This window comes from Podarcis erhardii, assembly GCF_964252035.2.
Source record: "Podarcis erhardii genome assembly, chromosome: 9".
NCBI lineage: Eukaryota > Metazoa > Chordata > Lepidosauria > Squamata > Lacertidae > Podarcis > Podarcis erhardii.
Genome location: NC_138512.1, coordinates 75,292,899 through 75,317,882, shown reverse-complemented (window position 1 = coordinate 75,317,882; position 24,984 = coordinate 75,292,899). Strand labels below are relative to the sequence as shown.

The 24,984-nt window shown below is 46.7% G+C and overlaps 2 protein-coding genes across 7 annotated transcripts in view; both read left to right on the top strand.

The window, feature by feature from the left end:
• DDRGK1 (DDRGK domain containing 1) overlaps positions 1–3,457 on the top strand; it is a 39,987-nt gene extending 36,530 nt beyond the window's left edge. Inside the window, exons 7-9 of the mRNA XM_081877214.1 lie at positions 818–874; positions 1,996–2,044; positions 3,238–3,457. Coding sequence (XP_081733340.1) covers positions 818–874; positions 1,996–2,044; positions 3,238–3,410 — 279 coding nt within the window. The 3' untranslated portion in view covers positions 3,411–3,457. The remainder of the gene's footprint in view (positions 1–817; positions 875–1,995; positions 2,045–3,237) is intronic.
• Positions 3,458–6,193: 2,736 nt separating this feature from the next.
• Positions 6,194–20,663, top strand: LOC309350272 (uncharacterized protein). Of its 6 annotated transcripts, none has more exons than XM_081877141.1 (4): positions 6,398–6,769; positions 8,355–8,679; positions 17,631–17,795; positions 20,005–20,663. In XM_081877141.1, exons 1-4 carry the CDS (start codon positions 6,437–6,439, stop codon positions 20,205–20,207), a joined length of 1,026 nt encoding a protein of 341 aa, XP_081733267.1. In that variant the 5' UTR covers positions 6,398–6,436; the 3' UTR covers positions 20,208–20,663. The 6 variants fall into 6 exon arrangements, with proteins under 6 accessions (XP_081733268.1, XP_081733267.1, XP_081733269.1 ...); XM_081877143.1 differs by lacking the exon at positions 6,398–6,769 and adding an exon at positions 6,843–7,076; XM_081877146.1 differs by lacking the exon at positions 6,398–6,769 and adding an exon at positions 7,262–7,402.
• Positions 20,664–24,984: the final 4,321 nt, after the last annotated feature.

The window sequence follows — 24,984 nt, the reverse complement described above, 5'->3', positions numbered from 1 at the left end:
TATTTGTTTACACACTGTACATTTCCCTTTCCTTTTTTAAGGACTGCTATTCACATTGGTTGGGACGCGGGTGGCGCTGTGGGTAAAACCTCAGTGCCTAGGACTTGCCGATCGTATGGTCGGCGGTTCGAATCCCCGCGGCGGGGTGAGCTCCCGTCGTTCGGTCCCAGCTCCTGCCCACCTAGCAGTTCGAAAGCACTCTTAAGTGCAAGTAGATAAATAGGGACCGCTTTATAGCGGGAAGGTAAACGGCGTTTCCGTGTGCTGCGCTGGTGCTGGCTCGCCAGTGCAGCTTCGTCACGCTGGCCACGTGACCCGGAAGTGTCTTCGGACGGCGCCGGCTCACGGCCTCTAGAGCGAGATGAGCACGCAACCCCAGAGTCGAACACGACTGGCCTGTACGGGCAGGGGTACCTTTACCTTTACCTATTCACATTGGTTATTATTTTTTAGCCAACTTTGCGTTTGGAAAAGTGTCTGTAGGGATAATAATTACCAAGCGCCCAGTGTAAGATTTTGGGCTGTTTTCCATTGAGTTGCAATTACGGCTCACGTTGCCGAGTTCAAGCAGAAGAACAATTATTTTGACAAATGTATTTTACATTGGTATCATCAAAAAATATTCAGCGACATTCATCTTGGATAGCAAACAACAGTTTCTTTAGCAATATTTATCATTTCTGTCAAAACTAAGTTCCCAAAATCTTTCACCAACTGATAATATAGTACATACCAAAGTCCAGTTTGTGTTAAAATAAAGCTGCAAAATGTGTACTGTTTGACTCGCTAATTTCAGGTTTTTGCCTCTTCCTCATAGAGTGCCAAAGTGGTTCTTTTGGAGGACCTGGCCTCCCATCTGGGCATAAGGACACAGGTACGTGTTTGCAGGCCAGGCCACAGGTGCATCAGCGACAGAGACACCGCCAATCCAATCCATATGTTTTGACACCGACCTCATGGGATGGTGTCCTATCAGGGCCGCATATCCTCTCTGTTGGCATCCAGCGATGTTCGCTGGGGAAATGCGCTACCCTGTGTTATCATAGCACAGGGGAAGGGTTCCTGGACATAATGAGAAAATTTGGCACAGTAAATGAGAAAGCCCTAAAACTAGGATTCTCGCCAAATGCCACTCTTGCTGTGGATTCTGCAAAAGCCAACCAAAACATGTGCCAATGCATCTGGGATGCCAAGTTGCAAAATTATATAAACACAGTTTCTATTTTTCCAGCTTTTAGAATCAGAGCGGGCGTTTCTTCGTGGAGATCATCTGATCCATCTGACTATTCCAAAATTTAGGAAACCATTTACCCAGGCTAAATTTAATGTGCTTCCATCTGCAGTACAGGAGGGTAGTTGCAACAGTGCCATACAATGGGTGCTTATGCCCCTGTCAAACAGAGAAAATAGAAAATGCGGAACATGTTTTATTGCATGTCCTGTTCTTCCTATTGTGATATCCGCCACCATTTCACTATTCAAATTTTACAAAGTATACTAGGCAGATCTGAAGTGTTTTATATTGATTATCTTTTGGTTGGCCAGTCTCCCAAGATTATCGCCAAGGTAGCTAGTTTTTGTGCGGCTGCGATAGCTTGTCAGCGCAGGATCTTGCTCTAACTTTAAAATTGCTAACACCTTAAGTTGCTCCTCATCATTAAATTATCATTGTTTTATAGTTCTCCCATCTGTTTTTATATTCTGCATTGTTTTTAAATTCTGTATTTAATATTGAACTTAATGTATCATATGGTGTTTTACGTATTTTCCTTTCTTCCTACCTTCTCAACTTGTTATTGATCGAAATAAATAAATATATAGGCATTCCCTCTTCGCCTTTAATGTATGCTGATGTGTAAGAGAAATGTCCCCCTGAAGCAGACACTTGCCAGGCCTTTGTGGAAAGGCTGGTGTGTCGTGGTGTTGTCTGAAAACATGCCTCTGCACCTGGAAATATGAAATTTGATGCTTACAGGGTTTGTTTTTCCTCAACAGGATGCAATTAACAGAGTGCAAGACCTGATGGCTGATGGAACGCTCACAGGTAACAGTGAAAACATTATGGGGCCGATCGCCTTGTTTAGACTGAAGCAGCAGTATAGCAGCAGCAGCACCTGAACATCTCTGGTTGATTATTTTTGATATTCAGCTGCTGTTTCAGCTTGGTAACATCCCAGTGCTGAAAATGTCAGCTGTCGGAGTAAAAATAGTTGCAGATGGGTCCAAATTGTTGTTGTTGTTTAGTCGTTTAGTCATGTCCGACTCTTCATGACCCCCTGGACCAGAGCACGCCAGGCACTCCTGTCTTCCACTGCCTCCCACAGTTTGGTCAGACTCATGTTGGTAGCTTCGAGAACACTGTCCAACCATCTCGTCCTCTGTCGTCCCCTTCTCCTTGTGCCCTCCATCTTTCCCAGCATCAGGGTCGTTTCCAGGGAGTCTTCTCTTCTCCTGAGGTGGCCAAAGTATTGGAGCCTCAGCTTCATCCTTCCAGTGAGCACTCCGGGCTGATTTCCTCAAGAATGGAGAGGTTTGATCTTCTTGCAGTCTATGGGACTCTCAAGTGTCTCCTCCAACACCATCCATTCTTCGGCGATCAGCCTTCTTTCTGGTCCAGCTCTCACTTCCATACATCCAAATTAGCACAACTTAAACGTCAAGGATTACTTCTGAGAAGACTCGTGTCTGGCCGTTGCTGGCTAACCAAAAACTGAGATAGTAGAAAACATCAAACATTAAAAACTTCCCTGAACAGGGCTGCCTTCAGATGTCTTCTAAAAGTCAAGTAGTGGTTTGACATCTGATGGGAAGGCAGTCCACAGGGAGGGAGCCAAGAAGCCTGCTGCATTCCTATACTGGGGTGGAGGAGATGCTTAAAAAGAAGGCTGATTGAATTTTTGTAGAGGGGGCCATCAACTCTTTCCTCCTCCATCAAGCGACATGCTCCAGGCAACACATCCTGCCTCGCCCTTGGCTGGTGATGATAGAGCGATGTAGGTAAACCTGCCAAGAAGAGTAAAAGCAAACCCACCCACCCCCATTAATTAGTAGGACACTTAAAATCACATTTAGGGCCCTAATGGAACCAATTCGTCAATTAGAGGTTACAGTATTTATATCGTGCAGCCGAACCCAAACCTTTGGAGACGGGCTGATTAAGAAATCCTAGCTAGGCAATAAAACGAATGTAGAAAGAGCAGCTTGCGGAGCTTAATTCCGGTTTGGCCTTGCCTCTAGGCGTAATCGATGACAGAGGAAAGTTCATCTACATCACGACGGAGGAAATGACGGCCGTGGCCGACTTCATTCGGCGGAGGGGACGTGTCTCCATTACAGAACTGGCTCAGCAGAGCAATTCTCTCATCAACCTGGAACCCGAGGCCAGAGCAATCGCTAAGGGGGTGGCATAAAAAGGCAATTTTTACACGCTCAGAGGAAATAAAGTGTGGTTATAAAACGGGTGTCTCCATCAAATTTTTGTTTTCCTTGTCATTTCATTTATATGCCACTTAATATATTTTAATATATTATATAAAGTAATATATAAAATATATTATAATTTATATGCCACGATGGCTTCTAAGCAATTTACAAAACCCAAATGCCAACCGTACAACATTATTAAAATATGGTGTCGTTTTATGTACTTTCTTACGCTTGTTCAGTATCATACAGAATCAGAAGATGGGTGTCGTCGCTGTTTTTTTAAAAAAATCAGACCAATTAAAATACATAATGAAGTGGTCTCTTTATAAACTATGCAATAAAATAACCAAATTAAAACAGGATACTCAGGTGAAGAAATCACCTGATTTCTTGGCAGAAGGCCAAAATTGTGTGTAAAAAAAAGTAAACACACACACACACACACACACACATATATATATATATATATATATATATATATATATATATATGACAAATAATTTTTTTGTTAAGTGGTGTCATCATTTCTTCTGCTCCTTTTCATACTGTGAGTGCCATTGTTTCTATAGTCAAACCAGTGTCACCGTCCACAAGAGAGAGGTATTGGTAGGATTGAACAAACCTGCAGGTTTGCAGAAGTCCAAAAAATAAAATAAAAAAAATGTTTCAGGAGGAGAGAGAAGTGCCAGAAAAGCAGAGGAAACTTCCAGACAGCATGATGAGGGCTTTGGTGTAATATTTGGAATTAGGGGGCATTCAATAAAGTTGAGTAAACACTTGCAACTGATGTAAAAAGGATAAGAGAATACTATTGGATATAATGAATTTTTTTAAAAAAACATTTTTATAGATTTTCCAATAAAAACAGCCAATCAACATATCCACTTCATACTCCAATTAAAAACAAGAAACTAAAATAAAACAAGACCAAATTGTATTCCAAATTGTAATTATTTATTTTTCTGGGCTCCCCATAGTCTGGACCTCTGAAGCATATCTCCAAATCTTCAGTCCTGCCTCTTCTTGTTGTTTTCATATTTTCTGCCTTCTGGTCTTAACGCTTTAAAGTTATTTGTCCCTAGCTATGCAATTCTCAATCATGTCAAAAATCATATGTCCTTCCATCCACCGAATACAGCTTTATTTGTAAATATATATATTTTCAACTGTCTATTTACCAGAGCAGCTTTTCCTGACTTCATTCCAATCCAGGTTTATCATTTGAAGTTAAATGACGCAGCAACTCCCAAGTTGTTAAATCACTCCAATCTGGGCTGTTGTCCAAACCTTTCTTTTGAGATTTAGTGACGCAGTGTCTTCCACGTTGTTGAGTTGTTACTATAGACGTTGTTGAGTTGTTACTATTGTTGGGCAGACTGTTTGCAATATTGCAATGTAAATGAACTGTATTCCACAGATATAAATCATTTGGCGATCGATCAGCCTTCTCGGAGACCACACAATCCCCCCCCCCTTTCATGGATATAAAGAATTTGATATAAAGGGTAATATAGCAAGCAGGGGAAGGAAATGTGTTAAAAACCAGAATAAGAAGTTGAGAGAAGTTGGGGGGGAATCTGGGGACTCTTCAGTATGTGATTTGATATGTTATTATAATGATGGAATTGTAAAACCTAATAAAAAATTATTTAAAAACAAGCAAACAATAAAGTTGAAAGGAAGGCTCCAGAGAAACAAAAGGAGGTCCTTTTTTACACAGTTGGCAGAGGACTTTGTGGGTGCCACAGGAGGACCACAAGAATACCATTGGACCCACAGCACCACACTGTCAACCCCTCGAGTAGGCTCACGATTTTAGGGCAGAAAAACTACCCAGATAGCACATCTCGCCGGATTATTAGGAACAGCAGTGTTGCACACAAAAATCAACGGAGATGTCTAACATTATAGATGCAGAACCACTGGCTATTTAATACACAGCACATTTTCTCACTGGGTCTGGTTTCTGGAGCTCACTGAATGTACATACTTAATAATAGCTGTTTACCAGCTCCATCTGGTATGCAGGATGAGACCCTCCCTGCCCACAGACTGTCTCGCCAGAGTGGTGCATGCTCTGGTTATCTCCCGCTTGGATTACTGCAATGCGCTCTATGTGGGGCTACCTTTGAAGGTGACCCGGAAACTACAACTAATCCAGAATGCGGCAGCTAGACTGGTGACTGGGAGCGGCCGCCGGGACCACATAACACCAGTCTTGAAAGACCTACATTGGCTCCCAGTATGTTTCCGAGCACAATTCAAAGTGTTGGTGATGACCTTTAAAGTCCTAAACGGCCTTGGCCCAGTATACCTAAAGGAATGCCAACTTGGAACACTTCAGTTCAACTTCTGAGCAGGATGGCACTGAGATTCAAGTACTCCCAACAGGTATTTTTGACAGAAGTGCATAAGAATAAGAATAAGAATAAGAATAAGAATAAGAATAATATATTTATACCCCACCCATCTGGCTGGGTTTCTCCAGCCACTTTGGGTGGCTTCCAACAGAACACTAAAATACAATAACCTATTAAACATTAAAAGTTTCCCTAAACAGGGCTGCCTTCAGATGTCTTCTAAAAGTCTGGCAGTTGTTCTCTTTGACATCTGGTGGGAGGGCATTCCACAGGGCTGGTGCCACCACCGAGAAGGCCCTCTGCCTGGTTTCCTGTAACCTCACTTCTCGCAGCGAGGGAACCGCCAGAAGGACCTCGGCACTGGACCTCAGTGTCTGGGCAGAATGATGGGGGTGGAGACGCTCCTTCAGGTATACTGGACCAAGGCCGTTTAGGGCTTTAAAGGTCAGCATCAACACTTTGAATTGTGCTCGGAAATGTACTGGGAGCCAATGTAGGTCTTTCAAGACCGGTGTTATGTGGTCTCAGCGGCCGCTCCCAGTCACCAGTCTAGCTGCCGCATTCTGGATTAATTGCAGTTTCCGGGTCACCTTCAAAGGTAGCCCCACGTAGAGCACATTGCAGTAGTCCAAGCGGGAGATAACTAGAGCATGCACCACTCTGGCCAGACAGTCCGCGGGCAGGGAGGGTCTCATCCTGCGAACCAGATGGAGCTGGTAGACAGCCGCCCTGGACACAGAATTAACCTGCGCCTCCATGGACAGCTGCGAGTCCAAAATGACTCCCAGGCTGCGCACCTGGTCCTTCAGGGGCACAGTAACCCCATTCAGGACCAGGGAGTCCCCCACACCCGCCCGCCCCCTGTCCCCCCAAAACAGTACTTCTGTCTTGTCAGGATTCAACCTCAGGATTTATCCACTGTTTCGTGGAATTCTTCAACGCAACAGAAGGATACAGAAATGCTTCATAAACTCATCTATATGGTGAATGGAATTGTATAACAACAATTGCTATAGAGCAGTGATCATAAAGTTATCGAAGCTGGCGGCCATCTCTGCCTCTTGAGGGAGCAAGTTCCACAGTTTGGCCATGTGGCGGGCCTAGGGTTCCCCATCCCTGGCGCTGATGTGATCGATGTGCCGGCAGTTGTGGCAACAGAACAGTTGCCCTTCCATTGTTTTGCCACAGAGGTTCTCTGGCCTGCTGTCGCTTCCACGCGCACTGGTCTGCGCACAGCCACATGGGACTGGAGGGAAACACGCAGCCATGTCGCTACAGAACGAAGTCCCGGTGAGCCGCCATGCGCAGGGCGCAAGGCGACCGTGGGGAGGTTGCGGTTGGGGCTGGAGAGCGCAACCCCCCTTGGGCGCATAACAGTTGCCGAGCAACAGTTGGGGCTGGGCCTGAGGAGCCGGCGTAGTTTGTGTGCAGGCGAAGGACTTGCACCTTGGGCGTCCGTGTATGTGGCAAAGCCTTGAGGCCAGAATCCAGAACCCATGCCATAAATGAGAGGTTGGGCCTCGGATTGAGGCCCTAGGAAGCATGGGCTTCTCGCAGGGCCTTCCCAAGACATTTTGCGGCCTGAGGCAGAGGACAAGATGGCGCCCTTCCCCACGGTTCGCAGACACAGGAGCCACAACCTATATGACGGCCGTTCTCTCGTGATTAAAAAATGGGATATCACTCCCAAGTATCCCTGTTTTCCAGAGACAATCCCAGATTTACAGAAGCCGTAAATTTTTTGAGCCTGGAATGTTCCACCTTCCCTTAGGATGTCCCTATTTTTAATCTCTGTTGGAAGCAACAGGGTACAAATAATTGATTATTATTATTATTATTTTGGAGGGTCTAGAGCAGTGGTTCCCAACCTTTTTCTTCTTCTTCTTTTTTTGCCATGCCCCACCTAAGCATCTCTCAAATCCTGGTGCCACCCACCACCCCCTGTGACATATAATTCTTATTATTCAAATAGTGAACTCCTATTCACGTGGAGGAAGCCTAAAAGGCCATTAACTGTTAATAACTCGTTCTCGAATTGCCCCCCTTAATATGGCCCACGTTGGGAACCACGGGTCTAGAGTTATCCGACCTCCTGAGCCAAGGAGATCAGTAACTAGGCAACCTTCAGAAAACATCTGAAGGCAGTCCTGTATAGGGAAGTTTTTAAAAAACGTTTAATTATGTTTTATGTATGTCGGAGGCCATCCAGAGTGGCTGGGCCAACCCAGTCAGATGGGCGGGGTCTAAATAATAAAATGATGATGGTGGTGGTGGAGGAGGAGGAATAGGACATCCCTATTTGCGTCGGAGAAATGTTTTTCTGGGATACTTTCGAGGTACGTACATGGGGCCAACAACAGCTTCAGATTTTCCACAGGAAGGAGGCCTGCAGCAATTGTGAAAAATAGCATCCTGGGTGCATTGAGAGCCACAGTGGGCAAGACACAGAGAACCACAGAGTTGGAAGGGACCTCTGGAGGTCCTCTAGTCCAACCCCCTGCAATGCAGAAATCTCAACCCGAGCGTCTGTGGCATGTATGGAACTGGCCCCACCCTTTGTCTTTGCAGGAAGCCCACGTGTGCAAGTCGCACCAAGAATCGATCCAGTCTGCAGAGGTGCTGAGCGTCCTGCTGGCGTCGAAAGGCGTGCGAGCCCGCTCCATCCACGAACAGCTTGACGGCTTGTCTCTGTCCACCATCTACTGCCTGCTGGCCGCTCTGATGCAGTGTCTGAGCCTGGGCAGCCTCTGCGTGGCCGTTTCCCTGCTCAAGTGGGTGGCCGTGGTTCAATATCCATATACCAGGCAGCCGAAGCGGTGGGTGACGTACAATTTCGGGGTGCCCGACGTGATGGAAGTGTACGAGACACAGCAACCCAACGGCACAGACATTCGTAAGAGGGCCTTCTCCCCCAAACAGCCCCTGCTCCTGCGCCGTTTCAGGGTGGGTGGGGATTCTGCACCAAGGGGGCCCAAATCTAGTCCAACCCCCTCTATCCCATATAGAGATCAAACCTGAAACCTTGGTGTTATCAGCTAGGCGTAGGTGGTTATGTTTACGTTGCTTTCATTTGCTCCTGTGGTTCGCTGTTCAAACTATTTTAAAATTAGGAGTTCAACCCCACCCCACCCCTCTAAAAGTATATTTAAATCACTTGCTTTTCAAAAAGCTTTTGCAAAAGCTCGGTTTGTTTTGCTGAAGCCTTGTATTTTTGTCCATGGTTGTCGTAAATTATCGTTACGGCGCTGAGTGAATAGTGAATACAAACTTCTACTCCCTGAAGACCCTGGACTTGCTACTTTCACAAAACAGGCTGAGCCGTTTGCTGAGCAGACGCCAAGACTCTCTCTGAGTCATTTTCAGAAAATTATTATTATTATTATTATTATTATTATTATTATTATTCCCCCGTCTTTTCCACTGACAGTGAAGGCCGTTTACAGATAAAAATACAGTGCTACCTCGGGTTACAGAAACTTCAGTTTACGCGTTTTCAGGTTGTGGGCCACAGGAAACCCAGAAGTACCGGAAAGGGTTACTTCCGGATTTCGCTACTTCACCAGAAGCCCTAAATCACGTCACGCGCGTGCGCAGATGTGGTGCTGCAGGTTACGAACACTGCAGGTTGCGGACGTGCCTCCGTCACGGATTACGTCCGCAACCCGAGGTTCCACTGTAAGAGCAGCTAAAAACACAGAGGGAAAACAACTGAAAATCAATTAAACATTGGTATAATTAAAACAGCACAGCACCACCCTTTTCATTAAAAGCAATTTGTTCCCAAAAGCCTGTTGAACCAAGAAATATTCACCTGCTAGCAAATGAACAACAAGGAGAGGGCCAGTTTGACTTCTTTAGGGAGGGAGTTCCAAAGTCCTGCTTCAGGACTTGGTAGGCAGACTGGCAAGGTTTAACAATTATTAATCAAGATCCTTTATTAGGCATAGCAAACCACACATTATCAAACAGACACCGTATACAAATGGTGCAAAATACGAACTCAACATAACAAGGTTTGTCCCAGTAATATCTTTGACTCCAGAGAAGAACAATTTGCATAAATAATACAATACAGCACTACCAAATCCCCGATCAGTTAAGAACCACTAATTTTCTTTAGTCTTTCTACGTGGACAGCACTCAAAAATTCAGCCACTATTAAAGTAATTTGATCATTCCTGTCCAAAAGCAGGTCCTGAACCGTTGGTAGCATAGAAATCTGCCTATTGAGCTGTAAGGCTTCTAATCATTTTCTTCTGGCATAAATGCCAAAATCACAAGAAAATATGTTCTAAAGTATCAGGTTCCTGTTTAACAAGCCAGAGCATCTCTAGATAAAAGCGCCATGGGTACCACAAGCTGGGTTAGTAGCTCTGCTGCCAGTCAGACCGTGGCGTAGCGTGGGTTGTCAGCACCCGGGGCAAGGCAAGTAATTTGCGCCCCCTAACCCTGGATTTGCGCCCCCTAACCCTATCCCTAACCCTAACCCCCAGATGTTGCGCCCGGTGCGGCCGCCCCCCCTGCACCCCCCACGCTACGCCACTGCAGTCAGAACAGACAGCCTTGGGGTTAGGTGGATCCAGCATCCTGTTCTCACAAGATGTAGCCAACCAGATGCCTGTGCCAAACTGGCAAGCAGGACCCAAGCACAAGAGCACTTCCCCTTGCTGTAGTTTCCAGCAACCGGTAGCATTCAAAAGCATCGCTGTCTCGACTGTGGAGGCAAAGAAGAGCCATCCTGGCTAGGAGCCATCGACAGCCCTCTTGTCCGTGAATTTGTCACAGTCCTCTTTTAAAGCCTTCTAGGTTGGTGTTCGGGACGCGGGTGGCGCTGTGGGTTAAACCACAGAGCCTAGGACTTGCCGATCAGAAGGTCGGTGGTTCGAATCCCCGGAACAGGGTGAGCTCCCGTTGCTCGATCCCAGCTCCTGCCCACCTAGCAGTTCGACAACACGTAAAAGTGCAAGTAGATAAATAGGTACCACACCGGTGGGAAGGTAAATGACGTTTCCGTGTGCTGCTCTGGTTCGCCAGAAGTGGCTTAGTCATGCTGGCCACATGACCCGGAAGCTGTACATGGCTCCCTCGGCCAGTAAAGCGAGATGAGCGTTGCAACCCCAGAGTCGGCCTCGACTGGACCTAATGGTCAGGGGTCCCTTTACCTTTACCTTGGTGTTCACCACTGCCTCCTGTAGCAGTGAGTTCCATAGTTTCATAGAATCATAGAATCCTAGAGTTGGAAGAGACCCCAAGGGCCATCGAGTCCAACCCCCTGCCAAGCAGGAAACACCATCAGAGCACTCCTGACATATGGTTGTCAAGCCTCTGCTTAAAGACCTCCAAAGAAGGAGACTCCACCACACTCCTTGGCAGCAAATTCCACTGTCCAACAGCTCTTACTGTCAGGAAGTTCTTCCTAATGGTTAGGTGGAATCTTCTTTCTTGTAGTTTGGAACCATTGCTCCGTGTCCGCTTCTCTGGAGCAGCAGAAAACAACCTTTCTCCCTCCTCTATGTGACATCCTTTTATATATTTGAACATGGCTATCATATCACCCCTTAACCTCCTCTTCTCCAGGCTAAACATGCCCAGCTCCCTTAGCCGTTCCTCATAAGGCATCGTTTCCAGGCCTTGGACCATTTTGGTTGCCCTCGTCTGGACACGTTCCAGTTTGTCAGTGTCCTTCTTGAACTGTGGTGCCCAGAACTGGACACAGTACTCCAGGTGAGGTCTGACCAGAGCAGAATACAGTGGCACTATTACTTCCCTTGATCTAGATGCTATACTCCTATTGATGCAGCCCAGAATTGCATTGGCTTTTTTAGCTGCCACGTCACACTGTTGGCTCATGTCAAGTTTGTGGTCAACCAAGACTCCTAGATCCTTTTCACATGTACTGCTCTCAAGCCAGGTGTCACCCATCTTGTATTTGTGCCTCTCATATTTTTTTTGCCCAAGTGCAATACTTTACATTTCTCCCTGTTAAAATTCATCTTGTTTGTTTTGGCCCAGTTCTCTAATCTGTCAAGGTCGTTTTGAAGTGTGACCCTGTCCTCTGGGGTGTTAGCCACCCCTCCCAGTTTGGTGTCATCTGCAAATTTGATCAGGATGCCCTTGAGTCCATCATCCAAGTCGTTGATAAAGATGTTGAATAAGACCGGGCCCAAGACAGAACCCTGTGGCACCCCACTAGTCACTCTTCTCCAGGATGAAGAGGAACCATTGATGAGCACCCTTTGGGTTCGGTCAGTCAGCCAGTTACAAATCCACTGAGTGGTAGCATAGTCAAGACCGCATTTTACCAGTTTCTTTACAAGAATATCATGGGGCACCTTGTCAAATGCCTTGCTGAAATCAAGGTAGGATACATCCACTGCGTTCCCTTCATCTACCAGGCTTGTAATTCTGTCAAAAAACGAGATCAGGTTAGTCTGACATGACTTATTTTTCAGAAATCCATGCTGACTATTGGTGATCACAGCATTCCTTTCTAGGTGCTCACAGACTGTTTGCTTAATGATCTGCTCCAGAATCTTCCCTGGTATTGATGTCAGACTGACTGGGCGGTAATTATTTGGGTCCTCTCTTTTCCCCTTTTTGAAAATAGGGACAACATTTGCCCTCCTCCAGTCTGCCGGGACTTCGCCTGTTCTCCAGGAATTCTCAAAGATGACTGCCAGTGGTTCTGAGATCACATCTGCCAGTTCTTTTGATACTCTTGGATGCGGTTCATCTGGCCCTGGAGACTTGAATACATCTAAACTAGCCATCTAAACTAGTTTAACAGAGAGATGGCCATAGCATGTAGCAGAGCATCTGATTTGCATGCAGAAGGGTGTGGGTTCCGCCCCCAGCATCTCCAGTTAAAGTTAGGAAAGGCCTTTGTCGGGCCTGAATGAAACCTTGGAAAGCTACTGCCTCTCAGCCTGGACAGTTTGGTAGTCTAATGATCTGACTCTGTATCAGGCAACTTCTTGTGTTCCTCAATAAGCTCACCAAACTACACTTCCCAGGATTTTTCGGGGGAGGCCTTGGGAGTTTGGGTGAAAAAATGGGTACAAATTGATTCCGGTTTTTGTGCAGATGTGTTGTCCTTTACAGAGCCTAGGGCTTGCCGATGAGAAGGTCGGCGGTTCGAATCCCCGCAACGGGGTGAGCTCCCATTGCTCGGTCCCTGCTCCCGCCAACCTAGCAGTTCGAAACCTAGCAGAGCTTGTAGAGCAGCGGCTGAAGAAGGAGCAAAAAGGGTTTTCTCCTGTGTGTGTTTCTTGTGGCTGATTAGCTGCTCTCCCTGTGCAAAGGTCAGTGGGGGCAGGGTTTCTGTTGAGGTAGGTGATTAGCTGTGGGAGGAGCTTATCAGAGCTTGTAGGGCAGCGGCGCGCGCTGCTAGTCTCAAACGTTTGTTGGGGGAGACCTAGGTTTTTTTGGGGGGGAGTTACTTGTCCTGTCTGCACGCTTCTTATGATGGAGGACCACTGTAGCCAGCCCCAACGACACGTTCTCAAGATGGAGAGTGAGGGAACAGCTGCAGTCGCCTGCGGTTCCTGCACAATGTTTGCCATCTTGCCAAAGGTTGCAGGCAGCTTTACCTGCAGCAATTGCATGTTGATTGCCCTCTTAAAAGACAAAGTCCAGCAACTGGAGGAACGTGTGGCTACGCTCCAAAGAATTAGAGAGCTGGAGCTCTTCTTGGAAGCAACAGAGCACACCGTCTCCACCAAGGAGGAGACAGGGGACTCCCCTGAGAAGGAGGCTAGTTCACCAACACAGGAGCCAAATATATGGAGAAACGTGACTCAAAGAAGTAGGAGGCCCAGGGTTCGCTCTGATTGTTTAGAAATACACAATCGCTTTGAGGTCCTCTCCCCTAGAATGGAAGACGAAGAGCAGACTCCATTTGAGGATCTCTCCCTCGTTACAGTTGATCAGGTATATGAAGACGAGCAGCAAAGTCAGTCCTCAGGGAATGTGCAGGCGACCTTGGAACGGACAGATCACGGAAGAACCCCGACCAAACCTAAGAGGAGGCGTGTAGTGGTGATAGGGGATTCCCTACTGAGGGGAACAGAAGCAGTGATCTGTGGGCCTGACAAGATGTCTCGGGAAGTGTGCTGTCTCCCCGGGGCTAAGATCCAAGATGTAACTGAACGACTGCAAGGAATCATAAAACCCACTGACAAATACCCCTTCCTCTTGGTTCATGTGGGAACCAATGACACTGCAAGTAATAGCCTCCAGAATATCAAAAGAGACTATGAGGCTCTGGGCAGGAAATTGAAGCAATTAAATGCACAAATTGTCATCTCATCTGTCCTCCCAGTTGAACGACGTGGCCCAGGGAGAGAGAGAAAAATAGTGGAAGTGAACAGCTGGCTTCGCAAATGGTGTAAACAGGAACAGTTTGGATTCTTAGATCACGGACTGCAGTTTCTTGAAGATGGACTTCTGGCAAGAGATGGGCTGCACCTCACAATGGTTGGAAGGAATGTTTTTGCCAAAAATCTCAGAAACCTCATCAGGAGGGCTTTAAACTGACTAATGTGGGGGAGGAAGACAGTGCTCCTGAAGGTAGGAGTCTATCACTTGATGAACATGATCATCCAAATGTCATAGACCAAATGGAGCAAACAGCACGCAGACCTAGTGGTGGGAGGAAAAAATCCTTAAATAAGAGACACGGGGGAATGATTAATGGACTTCAATGTCTGTACACTAATGCGCAAAACATGGGTAATAAACAAGATGAGCTTGAGCTCTTGGTACAGCAAACTAAATATGACATAATAGGCATCACTGAAACCTGGTGGGATAAGTCCCACGACTGGAATGTAATAATGGAGGGTTACAATCTATTTCAGAGAAACAGACCAGACAAGAAAGGAGGAGGAGTGGCGTTATATGTCAGGGATGTGTATACCTGTGAAGAGATCCAAGATTTAGAACCTCAAAGCCAAAGTGAGAGCATTTGGGTCAAAATTAAGGGAGAGAAGAATAACAGGGACCTCACTGTGGGAGTTTACTATAGATCCCCAAGCCAAACGGAGGACATAGATGATGCCTTCCTGGAACAGATGGCCAAGCATGCAAAAGGAAGGGAGATAGTAGTAATGGGGGACTTCAATTACCCGGATATTTGCTGGATGTCAAACTCAGCCAAGAGCATAAGGTCAAACAGATTCCTCACTGGCCTTGCAGACAACTTCGTTGTCCAGAAAGTGGGAGAAGCAACAAGAGGAACAGCCATTTTAGATCTGGTCCTAACCAATGTTGATGACCTGGTTAGTGGGGTAGAAGTGGAAGGATCATTAGGCCCGAGTGATCGTGCTCTTCTGAAGTTTACTATACAGCGGAAAGCAGCAGCCAAGCATACTAGGACTCAATTTCTTGACTTTAAGAAAGCCGACTTCATAAAACTTAGGGAAGTGCTGGGTGAGATCCCATGGACAGTAATACTAAAAGGAAAGGGAGTTCATGATGGCTGGGAGTTTGTTAAGAGGGAGATAGTAAAAGCACAACTTCAGGCAATACCAATGAGACGGAAACATGGAAGGTGCCTAAAGAAGCCAGGGTGGCTATCTAAAGAACTTTTAACTGAGTTAACATTAAAAAAGGATGTGTACAAAAAATGGAAAAGGGGGGAAACCACCAAAGAGGAATTCAAACAAATAGCCAGCACGTGTAGACACAAAGTCAGAAAAGCTAAAGCACAGAATGAACTCAGGCTTGCTAGAGAGGTTAAAAGCAACAAAAAAGGCTTTTATGGGTATGTTCGTAGGAAAAGGAAGAAGAAAGAAACAGTGGGGTCACTCAGAGGAGAAGATGGTGAAATGCAAACAGGGGACACAGAAAGGGCTGAACTCCTCAATGCCTTCTTTGCCTCAGTCTTCTCCGATAAAGAAAACAATGCCCGACCTGAAGAATTTGGAGCAAATGATTCAGCAGAGGAAACACAGCCCAGAATAACTAAGGAGATAGTACAAGAATACTTGGCTAGTTTAGATGTATTCAAGTCTCCAGGGCCAGATGAACTGCATCCAAGAGTATTAAAAGAACTGGCAGATGTGATCTCAGAACCACTGGCAGTCATCTTTGAGAATTCCTGGAGAACAGGCGAAGTCCCGGCAGACTGGAGGAGGGCAAATGTTGTCCCTATTTTCAAAAAGGGGAAAAGAGAGGACCCAAATAATTACTGCCCAGTCAGTCTGACATCAATACCAGGGAAGATTCTGGAGCAGATCATTAAGCAAACAGTCTGTGAGCACCTAGAAAGGAATACTGTGATCACCAATAGTCAGCATGGATTTCTGAAAAATAAGTCATGTCAGACTAACCTGATCTCGTTTTTTGACAGAATTACAAGCCTGGTAGATGAAGGGAATGCAGTGGATGTAGCCTACCTTGATTTCAGCAAGGCATTTGACAAGGTGCCCCATGATATTCTTGTAAAGAAACTGGTAAAATGCGGTCTTGACTATGCTACCACTCAGTGGATTTGTAACTGGCTGACTGACCGAACCCAAAGGGTGCTCATCAATGGTTCCTCTTCATCCTGGAGAAGAGTGACTAGTGGGGTGCCACAGGGTTCTGTCTTGGGCCCGGTCTTATTCAACATCTTTATCAACGACTTGGATGATGGACTCAAGGGCATCCTGATCAAATTTGCAGATGACACCAAACTGGGAGGGGTGGCTAACACCCCAGAGGACAGGGTCACACTTCAAAACGACCTTGACAGATTAGAGAACTGGGCCAAAAACAAACAAGATGAATTTTAATAGGGAGAAATGTAAAGTATTGCACTTGGGCAAAAAAAATGAGAGGCACAAATACAAGATGGGTGACACCTGGCTTGAGAGCAGTACATGTGAAAAGGATCTAGGAGTCTTGGTTGACCACAAACTTGACATGAGCCAACAGTGTGACGCGGCAGCTAAAAAAGCCAATGCAATTCTGGGCTGCATCAATAGGAGTATTGCATCTAGATCAAGGGAAGTAATAGTGCCACTGTATTCTGCTCTGGTCAGACCTCACCTGGAATACTGTGTCCAGTTCTGGGCACCACAGTTCAAGAAGGACACTGACAAACTGGAACGTGTCCAGAGGAGGGCAACCAAAATGGTCAAAGGCCTGGAAACGATGCCTTATGAGGAACGGCTAAGGGAGCTGGGCATGTTTAGCCTGGAGAAGAGGAGGTTAAGGGGTGATATGATAGCCATGTTCAAATATATAAAAGGATGTCACATAGAGGAGGGAGAAAGGTTGTTTTCTGCTGCTCCAGAGAAGCGGACACGGAGCAATGGTTCCAAACTACAAGAAAGAAGATTCCACCTAAACATTAGGAAGAACTTCCTGACAGTAAGAGCTGTTCGACAGTGGAATTTGCTGCCAAGGAGTGTGGTGGAGTCTCCTTCTTTGGAGGTCTTTAAGCAGAGGCTTGACAACCATATGTCAGGAGTGCTCTGATGGTGTTTCCTGCTTGGCAGGGGGTTGGACTCGATGGCCCTTGTGGTCTCTTCCAACTCTATGATTCTATGATTCTATGATTCTATGATTCTTCTATGATTCTATGAAAGCACGTCAAAGTGCAAGTAGATTAATAGGTGCCACTCCGGCGGGAAGGTAAACGGCGTTCCCCGTGCGCTCCTCTGGTTCGCCAGAAGCGGCTTAGTCATGCTGGCCACATAACCCGGAAAAACTGTCTGCGGACAAACGCCGGCTCCCTCGGCCTATAGAGCGAGGTGAGCGTGCAACCCCAGAGTCGTCCACGACTGGACCTAACTGTCAGGGGTACCTTTACCTTTACAGTTTGCCATATGAATTTCCCTCTCCTTTCTATTCCGACAGCGGAAGTTCATTTCTTTCCCAACACTGCTTTCGTGCCGTGGTTTATCAGCATTTGTTTCGTGGGCATGTTCTTGGGCTTTGCGGCTTTTCTCCTGGATTTCATGGAAATTGAGATCCTAGGCAAGCGTAGAACAGCCGTTGCTACTTCCCTGCACATTTTGTCAGGTAATTTGCCAGTTTCTACGTAGACTTGCCGGTTCTTTTGCATCTAACACTGATAAGGGACAGTTTCAACTCAACCCATAAATTGCATTGGTATTAAAAAAATTGAGCAAGGGAAATCTTCAGTTTGCATGCATAGCTGGCTGACAGAAGAGAGCGGCCCTTGTGTGCTTTGTCCCGACTCGACGTGTTCTGTGGCTCACAGAACAATAAGTGACTGTTGTGGGGAATGGAAAACCGAGGTGGAGGAATGCAATGGGGAAATCTGGGAGAGGGCATGGCTGGCTTGAACCCTGGACAGGAACACCCCACATAGCAATGTGTTGTTGCAGGTCTTGATAGTTTTCATGGTTGTTTTGGAAGATGCACCAGTGAATAAGGCACAAGACGCAGAAAATTCCCAAAGAGCCCACAGTCAAAATCTAGGTGTCAGTGAGAGAACAAAAGTAATGGGTATAAATTTTCTGGGTGTGCCTTGCACATTTATCCACAAAGAGAAGGCAGAGTAGATTTTAAATTTAATTTATACCTGACCCACCCATATCTCTCCAATTGGGCCCTGTGAGGTTACAGTGTGACTGAGAGTAGTTTAAGAAAACTTTGCATGCCATACTGGTGGAATCTACACACATATAAAAACCGTTCTGAAAATGCTTTTTTTTTAAAGCGTTTTTTAAAATACAGTGAGTTTTCCATAAGTTTTGCCATCGCCATGTAGTGTCACATTGCATATTGTACTTAGAACACACTTAAAATGTTTTATTTGCAGCTGTATAGCTGAGTCCATGGTGAGAAGGGGATTGTGGGGGATTTAATGCAGACAAATTCAACTAAGCATAGATTGCCAATAGGCAATGGGGATAAGAATGCTGTTGTATTTGTCTGCATTAATTTTCTCACACCCTAAATGCCATGGAGCGGGTCTGCCTCACATTTATGTCAATAACTTTGCTGGCTCAGGGTATCAATAATCCCAAGCTGGGCCGAACCTTTGGGGAAAGGCTGTAGCTCCGCTGTAAAGGGTCTGTCTTCCACACGGTGGCTCCCAGTTCCTTCCCTGGCATCTCTAGGTAGGACTGGGAACAACCCTTACCTGAAATGCTGGAGAGCTGCTGCCAGTCAGTGTTGACAACACTGCATCAAATGGACCAATGGTGAGAGCCAGTGTGGTGTAGTGGTTAAGAGCGGTAGTCTCGTAATCTGGGGAACCGGGTTCGCTTCCCTGCTCCTCCACATGCGGCTGCTGGGTGACCTTGGGCCAGTCACACTTCTCTGAAGTCTCTCAGCACCACTAACCTCATAGAGTGTTTGTTGTGGGGGAGGAAGGGAAAGGAGAATGTTAGCTGCTTTGAGACTCCTTAGGGTAGTGATAAAGCGGGATATCAAATCCAAACTCTTCTTTAAAAAAATAATTAAAAAATGGACCAATGGTCTGACTCTGTATAAGGCAGCTTCTGCTAGAGCCTTCTCCATGGTGGTTCCCTGGTTGTGGAACTCACACCTCTGGAGATAAGGCAATCCCCCTCCATAACAGAAGGCAATAATATACCCATTTTCATGCAGGCATTTGGGTGCAACACTCTAGGTGGAATCTGTTTTCTTTTTATTGTTGCTGAACTGTTTTATTGGTTGAATGGCTTTTAACTGACATTTAGATTTTACGTGTTGTTTTAAATAGTCTTGTGCATCACCCAGGATGGGCCACTGGCTTGTTCCTGCAGGGCTCAGGATAGATAGTGAAATATACTCGGAGTCGAGAGTGGATTTCATTCTCTTTATTCAGCTCATAGTGGTGAGGAGGAATAGGAGTTCCCCCGGAATGTCTGCTTTATATACATTATTTTCATAATGGGCCCCACGTGATTGGCTAATTCCCGGATTCTCCTGTAGGCCAATCAGGTTGCGGATTCACTTCCACCTGGAGCTGGATTGGGTGGCTCCTGTGGACCAATCAGACTGCTGCAATCTGGGTCTTATTGTTCTAGGACCAATCAGACTGCTGCATTTTGGATCCTATTCAACTCAGTACATAATAGACAGACAGACAGACAGATGAAATTTAAGTACTGTGCATGGCTTCCCAGAACCAACAGCTGTCAACAGATAAGCTCATAGCTGCCCTGCCTACCTGTTCCATCTCTATGACACAAACAGGAAGAATTGGACTCTAATGAGACCTTTCTAATGGGCTTTCTTTTCCCTCCCCCTGCAGGCATCTTCCTTGTAATCCTCATTGGAATCTGTTGCTGGTGTTTTGTGACGGTTAACGAACGGATCTACAGGGATGATCTGATGAACGCCGAGTTGCTCAGTTTCCTAGGAGAGAGTTTTTATATCGCCCTGGTGTCCCTTGCTTTCGCGAGCTTAGCTAGCACGCTAAGCTTTCTGGCGATGAAGCTCAGCAGACAAGAATAGCGTCAGCGCAGCCGAAAACGGCGGAGAGAAGCCCACAACCCTCTGCACAGTCTAAACACCCTGCCAATGGTCTGGTTTGGATGCAGCAGTCCCTGGTTCAGAAACCATGGTTTGTGAAGCCTGAAACAAAGGTGAAAACTATGAATTCACCCCTACCCTCATGTGGAAAGTCCTGGTTTGTTTAAGTTCCAGAAAGGGAACTCTGGTTTGCTGTTAGTGTACTAGCTAGGATATTAAGTGATGGCTGTCAACCAGAGTTGTGTGTAGTGGGGAATTCTGGTTTAAAGAAAACCTGCCAGAGCAGGAGGGGAGGAGCAAGAGATGCTCAGCTCTTGTTCCTAGCTGTTGTTTATGAAGGTGAGAAGATTGCATGCAAGTCTGCCCATTGTTGTGACCACCAACCAAATCACACTGCTTTTCAATAAAGGTTGGCAAATAAACCTAGGCAAGAAACAACATCTTGTTTGGTGTTCTGTTCCAAAACCACCAGTTCCAGGTTTATGTATTCTGCCTCCAGGAACCAGCAGAAGTTTGGGTGTTAAGTTGTGGGAGAGCCAGTGTGGTGTAGTGGTTAAGAGTGGTAGTCTCGTAATCTGGGGAACCGGGTTCGCGTCTCCGCTCCTCCACATGCAGCTGCTGGGTGACCTTGGGCCAGTCACACTAATCTGAAGTCTCTCAGCCCCACTCACTTCACAGAGTGTTTGTTGTGGGGGAGGAAGGGAAAGGAGAATGTTAGCCGCTTTGAGACTCCTGAAGGGGAGTGAAAGGCGGGATATCAAATCCAAACTCTTCTCTTCTTCTTCATATCAGACGACACAGCGATTCTTCAAACAGCTCTTGTTTATTCGCAGGCCAGAACAGAACTGAGCTGAAGGGTTCAGCCAAGCTGCTTATATAGAGCTCCACTACAAAGCAACAGTAACAACTTTCTGTAACTATCCAATCACTGAACGTCACTTATTTGCGTATGTGGACCTGAGTGAAAACTATTTACAGTATCCCCCTGCTGGCCTAGGGTGAGAACCTCAGTACACAACATTGGGTACCACTTCTTAAGCAGCGATGAGGAGGATTGAAAGGAGGAGAGGCAACAACAGGGGAGGAATTGTTTGCTAAAGAGAGGTAGTGGCCCTGAAAATACATTTGCACGGCTTAGGACTGTAGGAGTCATCCCTTTTCTTTCAAGATGATGTCAGCGTCATCTAAGATTTCAGAAGTGGGCAGGAGCTAAGTCTTCCTTTGTTGCAATGTCACCTTGTTTCATGGTCCACATCAGGTTAGCATGATGTTTGCAACATCGGGTGGGGAGGAGGGAACAAAGGCACCCCAAGGCAGCCTTAGAGCAAGGAAAATCTGCTGGAAGTGAAAGCAGCTAGCTATTCATCTCATCAGCATACATCAGGCATACAGCCCTGATGCCATTAAAAAGGCAGTTTCAGGAGGTGAGAAGGAATTTGGAGTGAAGAAGCAGGGGGAGTAACTTAACCCGTTCTATGTCTACAGATTCTGTGGTTTGCTGCCCCCACTTCCACCCCAGCTGCTTGCCCCCAGCACCACCATGGTCCAAAAATCTGCATTTAGCTTTCATTTGAACTGCATTCCTGCAGACGGGAAATTTATTTCTGATTCTCTGCCCCTCTCCCGAATCTGCCTTTCCTTCATTAAGAAACAGCGCTGGGCAATCCTTAAGTTTATATACATGTCCTGTTATTCAGCCCTCAATTTCCAGCTCTTTATAAAACTACTGAAAACTGCAGCTGGAAAATGTGCCATAGTATTTGGTGGGATGGGCTTTGCGTCGACTCCTTGTACCATAGACATATTTGAGTCTTTTTGGTGCAAGTCAGCAAGTCGAGAGTCATGTTTTCACAGCCTAACCTACCTCGCAGGCTTGTCGTGAGGATAAAATGGGGAAGGGGGAGAACAGTGCCACCTTGAGTTTCTGGGAGGAAAAGGCGGAGTAAAAATATTTTCGTTATATTTTTGTAGAAAAAATATATCAAGAGCGGCCTGCAGTCTAACCACCGAAATAAAAAGGTAAAGGGACCCCTGACCATTAGGTCCAATCGTGACTGACTCTGGGGTTGCAGTGCTCATCTCGCTCTATTGACCGAGGGAGCCGGCATACAACTTCCGGGTCATGTGGCCAGCATGACTAAGCCGCTTCTGGCGAAACCAGAGCAGCGCACGGAAACGCCGTTTACCTTCCCACCGGAGCGGTACCTATTTATCTACTTGCACTTTGGCGTGCTTTCGAACTGCTAGGTTGGCAGGATCAGGGACCGAGCAATGGGAGCTCACCCTGTCGTGGAGATTTGAACTGCCGACCTTCTGATCGGCAAGTCCTAGGCTCTGTGGTTTAACCCACAGCGCCACCCGCGTCCCTTAACCACCGCACCGAAATAGCTTTGTGCAAATAAATCAGGACGGATGCTCATTGCTGTATGAGTGCCCCGTAAACAAAGCAGAACAAATGCTTTGTAAAGGCCGGGCGCTGTCTAGCCCCCTCATAAGCCTTGTGCAATCAACACGGGAGGAACCCTGAATAAACAGCTTGTCTGGAGGGGGTCTGTACTGTCGAGGTCCAAAAATGGGACAATCTGTGCCTTGCCCAGGGGATGGCAGCAGTGTCTCTCGGATTTCTGCGTGACACGTCTCTATAGCAACTGTGCACAAGCATGGCAGAGGAACTCTGGAGGGCAACAGCAAGGTTACTCGAAACTCCGCTGCCGCAATTCAAAGAGCAGGTTGGCTTGCCCAGAGTCGCGCCGCTTAGTGAAAGTTTCATTACCTAGTCCTCCCTTCATTTCCCCACCACCAAAGTCATGCGCTGGACGCCTCAGGCTCTGGATCCCATTTCTGCCCGCAGGTTCCCAGGGCTCTTTGCCTCCATTCGAGGTTAATCATTCACTTTTCAATTTCATTTATTTATTTATTTCACCGAGCCAACGATTTGTATGAATAGAGTCATTGTGCACAGCGGGAACGAGCCCAACCCCCCAAACAATGGAGCAATAAAAGAAAAGAAGAGGAAAGTGGAAAGAGGAGATGTCCAAGAAATGCTCCAGCCGACGATAACAGGAGCTAAGCAGAGCGGTTGCGGGTGCAGACTCCATAAACTGGGTGCCAGGATTATACGTAACTCACTCCCCAACTTTTATTGCAACCCACCCCGTTTGTTCCACTGTGCATCTGCACTATTCAAGCAAACTCCTCTGCAGATGATTATTACTGCATGTAGGATAATCTCAGTCTTCTCAATCAGCTGTACGAATGCCGTTAGCAAAAAATAAGAAGAAGAAGAACAAAAGCAGATTTAGACATGGCTGTGGGGCAGTTGCAATATGGTGAGATTTCTTGGGGAGTGGGGAAGGACGCTGTATATGTCTCTACTGGAACTCAGCAACATAGCATGGGTTGCTGGTGCCCAGGGCACACGCTAGGCAGGCACAGGGCACAGAGCCCGCCACGCCAGCCCAGCCCTTGCCCCTGGAGCCAAGCGGGGCCATGCTGTGCTGCCTGCCCACCCGCCAGCGCAGGAGGGAGACCAGCCGGCTGACACAGCCCTTGGTGGGCAAACCCCACGCCCCCGATGCCCATGGAGAGGAGTGTTGGGTTGGGCCATGCTGGGGTCGCCCCTTCGAGAGGAGCAAGTAAGTGCTGGCCGGGCGGCCATTCAGCATAGAAGCCAGGGACATCGTGGTAAGGTCAGGCTGGGTTCCAGGGCCCAGAGACCACCGGCAAGGTGGAACGGGGATCCCTCAAGATTGCCTTTCTGGAGCCACAGCCTCACTGTCCCAGGTAGGACTGGGACAGAGGCCTGTCTAAAATCCACTCAGTGTGACCACTACTAAGCTAAATGGACCATTACATTTAGTGTAATATTCAGAGGTATACTTCCCTGTAAGGTTCCACTGAGGTTCCACTGAGATTTCCACTGAGATTTAAAAGCAAACAGCCATTAATAGTTCATAGAATCATAGAATCATAGAGTTGGAAGAGACCACAAGTGCCATCGAGTCCAACCCCCCGCCAAGCAGGAAACACCATCAGAGCACTCCTGACATATGGTTGTCAAGCCTCTGCTTAAAGACCTCCAAAGAAGGAGACTCTGCCACACTCCTTGGCAGCAAATTCCACTGTCGAACAGCTCTTACTGTCAGGAAGTTCTTCCTAATGGTTAGGTGGAATCTTCTTTCTTGAAGTTTGGAACCATTGCTCCGTGTCCGTTTCTCTGGAGCAGCAGAAAACAACCTTTCTCCCTCCTCTATGTGACATCCTTTTATATATTTGAACATGGCTATCATATCACCCCTTAACCTCCTCTTCTCCAGGCTAAACATGCCCAGCTCCCTTAGCCGTTCCTCATAGGGCATCGTTTCCAGGCCTTTGACCATTTTGGTTGCCCTCCTCTGGACACGTTCCAGTTTGTCAGTGTCCTTCTTGAACTGTGGTGCCCAGAACTGGACACAGTACTCCAGGTGAGGTCTGACCAGAGCAGAATACAGTGGCACTATTACTTCCCTTGATCTAGATGCTATACTCCTATTGATGCAGCCCAGAATTGCATTGGTTAGTCTGACACGACTTATTTTTCAGAAATCCATGCTGACTCTTGGTGATCACAGTATTCCTTTCTAGGTGCTCACAGACTGTTTGCTTAATGATCTGCTCCAGAATCTTCCCTGGTATTGATGTCAGACTGACTGGGCAGTAATTATTTGGGTCCTCTCTTTTCCCCTTTTTGAAAATAGGGACAACATTTGCCCTCCTCCAG